The sequence below is a fragment of the Solanum tuberosum genome, unplaced genomic scaffold (assembly GCF_000226075.1).
Source record: "Solanum tuberosum cultivar DM 1-3 516 R44 unplaced genomic scaffold, SolTub_3.0 scf00375, whole genome shotgun sequence".
Taxonomy (NCBI): Eukaryota; Viridiplantae; Streptophyta; class Magnoliopsida; order Solanales; family Solanaceae; genus Solanum; species Solanum tuberosum.
In genome coordinates, this window is record NW_006239299.1 from 318,643 (window position 1) to 330,407 (window position 11,765).

At 30.9% G+C, this 11,765-nt stretch overlaps 1 protein-coding gene across 1 annotated transcript; it reads right to left on the minus strand.

The window, feature by feature from the left end:
- Positions 1-1,446: 1,446 nt before the first annotated feature.
- Positions 1,447-5,287, minus strand: LOC102605255 (cysteine-rich and transmembrane domain-containing protein B-like). The gene is made up of 3 exons (XM_006361854.1): positions 5,099-5,287; positions 4,683-4,911; positions 1,447-1,796 (listed from the first exon to the last, which is right to left on the minus strand). The coding sequence occupies exons 1-3, from the start codon at positions 5,148-5,150 to the stop codon at positions 1,748-1,750; spliced, it is 330 nt and encodes a 109-aa protein (XP_006361916.1). The 5' UTR covers positions 5,151-5,287; the 3' UTR covers positions 1,447-1,747.
- Positions 5,288-11,765: the final 6,478 nt, after the last annotated feature.

Consider the following 11,765-nt stretch of genomic DNA (forward strand, 5'->3'; position numbering starts at 1 on the left):
AAAACTTTTTTCTACCATCAAATAAAAAAATAAAGAATCGAAGTCAAGAAACAAAAGAACCCCCAAGTCAAAGAGAGCGTGGATCAGATATAGAAAACAAAGGAAATCTGAGCCCTGTTTTTTCAAAACATCAAACCGATCTTGAAAAAGATTACGTGGAATCAGACACAAAAAAGGGTCAAAATAAAAAACAATACAAAAGCAACACGGAAGCAGAACTAGATTTGTTCTTGAAACGTTATTTGCTTTTTCAATTGAGATGGAACGATGCTTTGAATAAAAGAATGCTCGAAAATATCAAGGTATATTGTCTCCTGCTTCGACTGATAAATCCAACCAAAATTACTATATCGTCAATTCAAAGGAGAGAAATGAGTTTGGATATAATGCTGATTCAGGCAAATTTACCTCTTAGAGACTTGATTTGTCTATTATTTTGAAAAAATTCTTTTGGTCAGAAAATTTAGCCATAATTTGGATAGAATGGTAAAAATAATATATTCACACTGTAAACTAGTTTTTATTGGACATTTTCACCCTTTTAACTTTAAAACTCTTTAATTAAAAATGAAAAAAAGATCAATTTATTTTAAAATAAAAATGATATTATAGACTTTTTACATTTCTGACCAAGTTTTTCTGGCCATTTAACATTACTCATTTTGATAATATATTCATTTTGATTTATCATTTTTAATAGATACTTAATATTAATTATGTATTCTTCAAATCATATTTTGATAGCTACTAAACATCAATTAATAAGGGTAGCGTAATAAATAGTCAAGTTAATTATTGTTTTCTTAATAGGTGTGTTAAGTCTAACAGTGACAAGTAATAGCGAACAGAGAGCGTATTATTTAAATACTATTTTAAAATCATATAAAAATTTAGTTGATTTTTCAAATTTCATTTGTGTCACATGAATTGAAACAAGAGAGTAACACATATTATCTGAACACATGGACAACAAAACTACTTGATTCAAATGGACACTCTTTACCACCGTACCACAAACGTAGCTTTTATCTAGATTATCCAACTTTAAATATATATCATTTAACAAAAGAATTTGACAGTGTAATTTTCGATCAAAGGGTGTTCAATGGGGTGGCTATAAGTCAACAAAGAAGCCACCCCTGCCCCAATTACATGGCAGCACTAAAATAGTATTACTCATATAATAATTAACAACTTAAAATTAAAATATCATATAAATAAATTTCAATTAAAGAAAAACTTGATTTACTTTAAAATTTTCTAATGTGATATGCCAACATAAATTGAAACACAACTTTTATAAGCGTATTTTAAGGTTCATCCCCATTGAAGCACCATTAGTGGGAGGGTAGGGGCAATATTGGACCAAAAAAGTTTAGGACAAAACTATGCCAATCGCGGTATATTTGACCTTTTTCCCTTCAATAACAATGTATTGGCTCTAAGTGAGAAAACCTTACATGATCTGTAAATATAAGCAACATGACATTCACTAACAAACATGACAGTAACAGGAAGATTACATCTTATGAAAGCCAGAAGTTGTGTAAATAACGTTTCTAGCACAAACGCATCCTTCATAATTCAATTGCCACAACACAAAATAACTAACAATATAAATGTTTTGACAGTACAAGTTCTTCGCATATACGTAATTTGTAGAGGTAGAGAGGAGTCTGGTGATATCTTCAAGATTATCCCACAAATCGTAGCAATTTGACGAACCAATAAGATGGCGTCCAGCGAACTAGAAGCAGCACTCCTCCAAAAGACAGCAACAACAAAGAGTAGCCAAACTGCAGAAAACATCATTTTTAAGGAAACAGTATAAATAGATGAAATGTAAGCAATAGAAAATCAAAACCAAAAATATACACTCCTTTGTGTATGTGTGTGTGTTTATCGTGCTTTTCTTCGCATCTTTAATCAAGTAATGTATCACCTTATCACCGTCTAGTTTTTCCCTCTATTTCGCATGTGATATGTTCAATCTTTCTAAGATAACCTGCCCTATTTATCTTATCATTTTTCTTCTATGTTTCGGCCTGTAACTCTCCCTCTTCCTTTCAACCATCCCCCATAAGCAAGAATTTCAACACATGTAAAAGACAGAGATGCAATAACACATAAGAGCATTGCATTAGCTTACGTAAATTCACCAAACTTATACTGCTTGCAAGGGTTGCTCACTGGTTGAGATGTAACAAGTGGGAAAAAAATGATTTCGGCAGTTAAAACACGAAAATGCACTTGCATAACACCTCTTTGACTCTTTCTACCAAGGGAAACCTTAGAAACTCTCTGTAATGCAATCTTTTGTCGTTTAAATTACTCTTACTCCTTGACAGAAATAAAAACCTCTTGTGGCTTCACAAAATAACGAGGGGAAAAACTCATTGGTGTTGTTAACTACAAGATGAACAAATGGCTAACTGATTCATGTTCAAACATCGAATTGACCTTCTTCATGTATATCCCAGGGCAAGTAAGAAACTCCAAGAATAGGCATTACAGTTGAAATCTGAGGAAGATGGTTCTCTAGGATGGCAACAATGGCAATCTTAATTAGCTCCAGGGGTTTTGGTCTAGTGTCAAGAGAGCAGCACCCAACTGTGGGTTAGGCGCATCTCACGAGGTCGAACTCTACATTGGACAAAAACCTAGTATTTTCAGGGAAGAAGATAAGAGGAAGAAAGGTCCATTATCCTCTGAGTTTCAAACCGTGCACTAGCTGACACTTTGGAGATTCCTCGGTTATCAAAAAAAAAAAAAAAGATGTCTTAATAAAGAAAGAACCAAAAGACTGTTAATCATGTTGAAAGATAGACAAGACAATGAGTTTTGCTAATAGGTTGGAGAATGTTTTCATCAAGAAAACTTGGCAAGAATCATGATGTGCAGCTTGTTATACCAAAGGTAAGACATAACCAAATCTTGTTGATCCAGTGAACTGATGGCAATGCTTACAAGAGGGACAAATAAGCGAGCTGAGTTCTTTGAATCTGCCTGCCTGAACGGCTTCATTCAGGTAGCACTATTCCTATATTTACTGACTTGTCGAATTCATTTTCTATATGATAGTTGAAAAACATTAGAAAAGAACTACACATACGAAGAGATCCTTATTCTCTCAAAATTACCCTGTCTCTAATCGGCATTAGCCAGAACTAATCATAATGACGTCAGATGTAAGAAACACATGCATAAATTATAAGGATATTCCAACTATTTTTTACTCGCTATCAACTAAGAGTGGGCCGCAGAACTATGTTTTTGTACTCGTTACTAATACAGTTTGCCGAAAGCATTGCTTACTCAGAACAGTTATATGTTGCAAAAAAATGGCAGACTGTAAGGAACACATGACAAGACAAAATTTAGGATAATATATCAAGGCACGCAAGTAAACAAAACCTTTCTACTTAAGCTCCTAACTAAAATCTCAACTAGGCATGATCCATTCAGATCCCAGCATGAACCAGTCCAGAATCCTCCACCGCAAAACAGAATCTAAGATAAGTGAATACAAATACACCAAACGAAAAGAATGATTCTTCTGTTGTTAATAGGTTTATGATAAAGGATCTTTTCAATCTGACCATCCACCGTGTCATGTTACATGGGTTGATCAGCAATCTAAATTCCTCATGAGTACTCTTCAAACACACAAGTTCCCAAAAACATGAAAATTTGAGTTGCGTCGAATGTGATAGAATGTCTCTAACTAGGAAAAATGGAAAGAATGCATCTCACTCACTTTTTGCAACTGGCCATTCCAAAGGTGCTATACTAAAACCAAATCGTGATGTTCATATGAACTGATGGCTATGCTTATGACAATGGCAAACAAAAGAGATCGGTTCCTAGAGTCTGCTCCTTGAACAACTCATTCTGAAATCACTATGTTCGTTATTTGTTTACTTATCGCATTCTTTTCTTATATGATAACTGAATAACATGATAGAACACTTCACACTGGAGAGAGATCCGTCTTCTCACCACCACTGTTCACCTAACGCATTTTTTTACCGAAAGCAATCTATGTGGCAAAAGAATCGCAGCATACAAACAACTCGTGCAGAGACAAACACCAAGTTCTAAATGACTTAGAAGTGCACATACATCAAAACTCAACCTAACCAATGATCATAAATGATGCAATATCCTCACTTATTATCCACTCTAGCTTGTCTTTCTGGTAATCTAGTGCCGGAGTCTAGAATATGTTGCATTTTGGCCTCTCAACAAACAGGATAGGTATTCCACATTAATAGTATCCTCCCCACCTTCCAGCAAACTTCATCTTCACCCCCACCCCCCTCGTAGCCCTTATCCCACTACGCCACACCCTACCCTCCACTTTCACCTCTCTTAGTGTTTTAGTATTTGTCTAGATTATATACAAATACTTTTAGAATAATATTTTTCACTTGCGTACTAAACACAAGAAAATAAGTAAGAAAACCACTTATTTTCCTAGAAAACATTTTCCATCATACTGAAGTCCGAATTCACCCTAATATCCCAGACTTTACATTACATCATGAAATCGGCTAGTTGACCGCAACCTTCTTCCTCTATCCGAACTTAGGAACAAACATGTGAATAATCCCACACAACCCAGACACTAGTATTAATAACTAAAACTCAAACACATAGTTAGAAAAAGCAAGATAACATACCATCCTCTTAGAAATGAAGAACATCCATCGTCATTACGATAATAGCCACCACCATCATGATACATATGCTGAGGTGGTGGTGGGGGATACTGATCATTAAAATACCCCTGATAACCCTGAGGCCCAGGAGGTGGTGGAGGAGGATACCCTCCATTATAAAACCCCGGTGGCGGTGGCATCCCCTGCCCCGGGTACCCTTGTGGTTGCGGTGGCGGTGGTGGTCCATACCCTAAAAAATAAAATTGTCAATTCAAAACACAAATTAAGTTCAATCACACAACAATCAATTAAAATCAATCCCCTAATAATAGTTGCGTTGCGTTTACTTTCGATTCTTAAAAAAAAATACACAATTTTTTAAGAATCCGACACGAACTCATGGATGATTGATTGGAAAATAGGGAAAGAATTGTTACCTGGTGGAGGGTAGTCAGGGTAAGGACCTTCATGAACATGTTGATAACTCATTGTGATTTGAATGAAAATAAATGAATAGAGGGGTAGGTAGATGAGCTAAATAAAGGGATGTTAATACTTAGGTGGTAAGGTACAGGTCAGGTGAGAAGATGAATTGAAACAAATAAATTTTAGAAAGAGGTTATAAATATGATAGTCATTCACGTGTTAGCAAAACAGAGACAGTACTTTCCGTGATCATCATGATCCATCAGGTAGTTTAGTTTAGGCATAATTAGGGTTGTCAAATGGGCGGGTTAGGTTGAAATAGAAATTGGGTTGAGTCTTGACCTGTTCAAGTTTAGTTTAGGTTTAAATGGGCTAAAAAATGGGTTGGATTTTGACCCCCCAATTTGATTCTATTAATCTCAATAATTTTAAAATAGTGATATTTAATTTTATAATCACAATGCGAATTTCAGCTCAAGTTTTTTTTTTTAAAAAGTAACAAATGGATATATAAATCCTAAAAAATGTTAAATAGATAATAATTCATATCTTTAATATAGGAAAATATTTTAGTAAAGAGTTTTAAAACGAGTTGAAATTAGAGATTGAATTGGGCTCAATTGAGGATTCTCTTAAAATGGGTTAGGCTTGAATGAGTTGAGATTGAACCTAATTCAAATTATCTTGAGTCCAACCCTTAAAATTATAGGCGGGTTATCTATGTTTGGGTTCATTTTTGACACCCCTAGGCATCTTCAATTTTGGGTGTGCACAAGTAGTCACTTAAACTTGTATAAAGTTAAATAAATAGACACACATGTCCTACATGGCATCCTACATGTCATTTTTTTGTCCTACGTGTATTGTGTCATGTAGAACTCATGTGTCTACTTGTTCAATTGTATATAAGTTTAAGTGTCTACTTGTGCATACCCAAAGTTTGAGGGCATAAATGTGAAATGAAATGAAGTTTAAGGGCACATTTATGTATTATGCCTTTAGTTTAATAGTATTCGTGGGTCTATGTTTGATCGAGAATTTGCATATATGAAATTTATAGTATTATATATTATAATAATTGATAATTCAAAATATTTAAAAGATATATGAAAAATTTATGATTAAAAATAGACTTGATTGAATTTCGAAATCTAAAATATGTCACATAAATTGGGATATAGGGAAAAAAAATTAGTATTTTTTTATTTATTTATTTATATGAATATTAAAATCATAAGATTAAAGAATATATATTTTTGTATATTATATATTTTTAATTTAAAATTATAAGATTTTAATAAATATTATTTTTAAAATTTCATATAAAATCGGAAATAAAGGGATCTTAATTTAATTGGGTTTCTTTTTGGGGTGGGTGGGGGGGGGGGTGGGATTTTCAAAATGTATGCCCAATATTATTACATCACGTTACTTGATATATAATATTGTTTTTTTTAATCTCAATAATGTAATACCATTTATTTTGGTACTATAACATTTAAGAAAAAAAAATTAAAGAATTTTCTTTTTAAATGGATTAAAAGAAAAAAAAGAAGAGGAAATATCTAAAACCACATTGAGGAGAAGATAATATAAAACAGTTTCCATAATCACAAGGCTATAGTTACAACTTACATTTGAATCTGAAAATGGAATCATTTTTTATAGTATCGTAAAGCTTGAATCGTTAAATTAAATTGACATTGTTGACATTATTGATGAAGTTGAAATTTGGGTTTGATAAATTGAAATAATTTTCAACTTTGTATTATTCCAATTCTTGGGAATATTTTGATAATCTTATATCTTGAGCTTGGGAGGATTTGGTGCTCATTTGATGAAGTTTTGGATCGAATATTATACTTCAAAGTTTCACATGTGTTACTTGTATGTCATAAACATCTTAGGTGTATATCATATATGTCACGTGTATATTATATGTATATCACTTGTATGTTATGTTTAATATTGATACACGTGATATACATAAAATATATACAAGATACGTATATGATATACAATGATATAAATGTGACATACATGATTATCTTCTTCGACTTTTTTATACCATAATTAATTTGGATTAGTTCTAGATCCACCCAATCCTCATAGACTCCTCCAAGTTATTTCTAACCAGATTGAGTAACGCCCAATTGATTTTCAATACAAAATTTTAGTTTAATTGAAACCTAATTTGATGCTTCAACTTGACAATGGAGAAATCAAATATATTTTCTCAAATTCAACTTCCCAATTAAAAACATCAAGTAGAATCAATTCTATAATGGATTTCTCACTTAATTAATTGAAGTTGGCCAAAAAGATAGAGATTGCTTGATAAAATTAACAATAAGAGAAGGATTGAAGTCAAGTTGTCTCTATCATACATTAACACACATTTTATATTATGTGCTTCTTGTACGGATCCAAATAACTCTCGTAAATAAAAAATAATGGCTTAAATCATCGACGGCCCCTTACACTCTGTTTGGATCATTGTTATCCATTGTTTCATAATGTATTGTATTGTATTGTACTCTATTGTATTGTACTGTATGGTAGATACAATGTTTGGCTAGACCGTATTGTTTGTTGCTGTTTAATAACATTCTTATTGTTTGGTTTGACTGTATCATACTATATTGTAATTTATAAAATTACTAAAATATCCTTAATTATTCTAGGGTAGGAGGTTTGACTAGAATTAAATAATATAGGGTAAAAAAGTATTATGAAATATTATGCCATGATATAATTGGAAAAAGAAATTAAGTAACAATGGAACACACCAAATCGATTGTTCCATAAAATGAGGGTTTTCATTGTTACGTAACAACGATATTTAACAATACAATACAATACATTTTAAGTAACAATCAAAACAAACATTGTAGATATGGTAACGGTACAATACAATACATTTTAAGTAACAATCAAAACAAACATTGTAGATATGGTAACGGTACAATACAATACATTTTAAGTAACAATCAAAACAAACATTGTAGATATGGTAACGGTACAATACAATACATTTTAAGTAACAATCAAAACAAACATTGTAGATATGGTAACGGTACAATACAATACATTTTAAGTAACAATCAAAACAAACATTGTAGATATGGTAACGGTACAATACAATACATTTTAAGTAACAATCAAAACAAACATTGTAGATATGGTAACGGTACAATACAATACATTTTAAGTAACAATCAAACAAACATTGTAGATATGGTAACGGTACAATACAATACATTTTAAGTAACAATCAAAACAAACATTGTAGATATGGTAACGGTACAATACAATACATTTTAAGTAACAATCAAACAAACATTGTAGATATGGTAACGGTACAATACAATACATTTTAAGTAACAATCAAACAAACATTGTAGATATGGTAACGGTACAATACAATACAATGGGCAACAATGATCCAAACAAAGTGTTAAAGTTGTCCGCATGTTTTACTTGGACATCTCAATTAGGGTTTATACCAATTAAATACTTTATATCTTCAAAAATCATTCATATTAAACACAAAATGATAACATGGCAAAAAAATTCTGCTCCACATTCCTTCAGAGCGTAAACCACACCTATAATGCACAATTCAAAATATTTAATTGTTACATGAAAAAATACCGATCAAATATACTATATCAATAATTTTGAACGCAATTAACATTTTTTTTAAAATGTCCTTAAAGCCTATAAAGACATTAGATCCAATGACAATCAATTAATGCTTGTAAACATTTTAATCCTCTTTATTAATATGCATATTTATTACCGTTAAAAATTGATTTTGTTGTAGTGATAGACTTATTAAAATTTTGAAATCCAAAAGATGTCACTAAATTTTATTTCAAAATAATTGAAAATTTCATACTAAATTTACAATCAAACTTAATTGTTCGACTCTCAAAATTTAAACTATATCACATAAATTAAAACAACGAAATATTAGGAAACGTCGCAAGTATGAGTCATTTCTTAACATAGTAGACTACCCAAGAAAAAAAAAACTGTAAGTTTGAATCAAGTGATCACCATTTGACCGTTCCTTATTTTTTTCCTGAATTAGTTACATGCAAAAAAAAAAATGAATTCGTCTTAATCAATACTTTCAATGTGAACATAATTTCCGTATCAAAATTCACTAAAATTATACTTTTTTCGTCCCCTTTTAGTTGTAATGGTTTATAATAATTTTTCTATAGTTTTTGAATATCTAAATTTAAAATTTAAAATATTGAATTAATGTAATCTAATTTAACTTTGAAAATTAGTCAAATTGATTTTCAAAAAACACAACATGACAACTAAAAGAGGACTGCGGGAATAAGAAAACTCTTTATTTGTTATTGCTACTAATCTTCTCTCCATTATTTTCAGCGTAACTTCCTCACTACTGTATTTTTTATATATGCATTACTTAGGCCAATGACCCACTAGAAACAACTTTATTTTCTACCTTAACGATAGGAATAAGACTGATTCATACGCTATTTTTTTCAAACCTCACTTATCACTTGTGATAGTACTACTTTGAATATGTTGTTGTACAACTTAAATCTTGGATCTTCCCATACTAACTAGATCAATATTAAAGATGTTAAAAATAAAATTTGTACAACTTAAATCTTGGATCTCCCCATACTTTGACTTTGATGTACTCCAGCTAAATCTGCTTTGATTTGCAATATAATCTTCTCAGCAAAAATGATTTTGAATCTAGTGATCACCATTTGACCATTGCTTATTTTATGGTTCAATTTGTAAAAACAAATATGTGCATATATTAGCTTTGTATATTATCAGTATCTTGTTTGATATATTTTTTCAACTTGTTATACATTAATTTTGGTATTATAATAGGTATAGCTAATACATGAAATATTATTGTATTAGAAATGTAAAACATTTTAACGTTGTATTAACATAATTAAACAAATAATTTTATTTAGAAATTATGCAATTCATGTTATTTACACTACATAAGAAATAATATCAGTATAACTAATTTTAACCACATATTATTATGCAATCCATCAAACGATCCATAAGTGTACTTGTTTGATGTCTTTTCCCATGGACATTTGTAGGTAAGGGTGTTAAATGGACGGGTTGGGTTGAAATGAGAGATATTAGAATGAGTTGAAATAGAAATTGGGTTGGGTCTTGACCCACCCAAGTTTACTTTGGGCTAAAAATCGGGTTGGGTCATGACTCGCCCAATTTGACCCGCTTAATCTCAATAATTTTAATATATTATTATTTAACTTTTATAACTACAATTTGAATTTCAACACAAGAAATTTTTTAAAAAAAAATTACAAATGGATAGATAAAATCTTAAAAGATATAAGATAGATAGAAATTCATACCTTCAATACTAACATAACTACCGTAAGAATAGAATGGAAGGGGGTAAAAAAGGATTCTATGCTCAGACATGAAAGGAACATACATTACATCAATGCAAATAAAGAATTTTAAAACGGGTTAAATTTGAGATTAAATTGTGCTCAATTGAGGATTCTTTTAAAATGAGTTAAAAACTGACTTGAAATTGAACCTAATTCAAATAATCTTGAGTCCGATCCTTAAAATTTTGAACGAGTTAAACGGATTACCTATATTTAGTAGGAGTTTGGCCATGCGATACCATATCACGATATGGTATCGTGAGATGGAATCAGCGTTTGGATATGCAATTTTACGCTGATTCCATCTCCTGATTCCATATCATGAGATGTGATTCCATATTCTCCAAAAACCATGATATGGAATTATATGGGAATTTTATATCATGATTTGATATATTTTAATACAAAAATTGATCCACGAGTTTATATTTTGTTAAAAACAACCCCACATTTATATCTACTAACCATTTATTTCATATGTACATAAAATTTATAAATTCACATCATTACTTTTTAAAATTTATTATTATCACTGACATAAAATTTATTATTCTCACCAACATATAGCCACTTTAACTCACACCAATCGATTGTTGAGTAATAAATTTATTTTATGGCCTTAATAAGTGCACATTTATATTTTTATGCTTAAGTTATTAGTATTTAGTTACATATTTCCTATCAACTTTGTTTAAAGAGATAATATTTAATTTATGCCTTTGCATTGTCTTGGAAGCACTATTTTTACTACTCTTACAAACATTATTTTTATGAAGTGCATTCTATAATGCTTCCAATTTATTTTATGCTCACTAAACTAATATTGATGTATTTTTTATTTGATAGGATTGTGTTGATGCGATTGATGGAACATATATAGAAAGGGAGGTTCCTAAAGCGGTGCAACAAGCATATCGTAACCACAAAGGAAGAACATCACAAAATGTCTTATGTGCTTGTGATTTTGGTATATGATTTACCTTAGTTGCTGCTGGTTGGGAAGGTACTGCACATGATAGTAAAGTACTTGAGAATGCACTTGTTGAACCAACGTCGCAATTTCCATTTCCGTCATATGGTAACTTTAAATTACATCATTAGAATAAATATTATTTATTTACACAAAGCTGTCTCATTTACGTCACATATGCTTTTAGTAATTCTTTATAAAATGTTTGTTGGTAGATAAATATTATGTTCTTGATGTTGGTTTTCGAAACACAAAAGGATTTTTAGC

Coding starts and splice junctions, on each gene's coding strand:
- LOC102605255 (XM_006361854.1), bottom strand. CDS start 5,150: ATGAGTTATCAACATGTTCATGAAGGTCCTTACCCTGACTACCCTCCA. Junction 4,912..5,098: donor CCCTGACTACCCTCCACCAG/GTAACAATTCTT, acceptor TTTATTTTTTAG/GGTATGGACCACCACCGCCA. Junction 1,797..4,682: donor TCTTCATTTCTAAGAGGATG/GTATGTTATCTT, acceptor TGTTTTCTGCAG/TTTGGCTACTCTTTGTTGTT.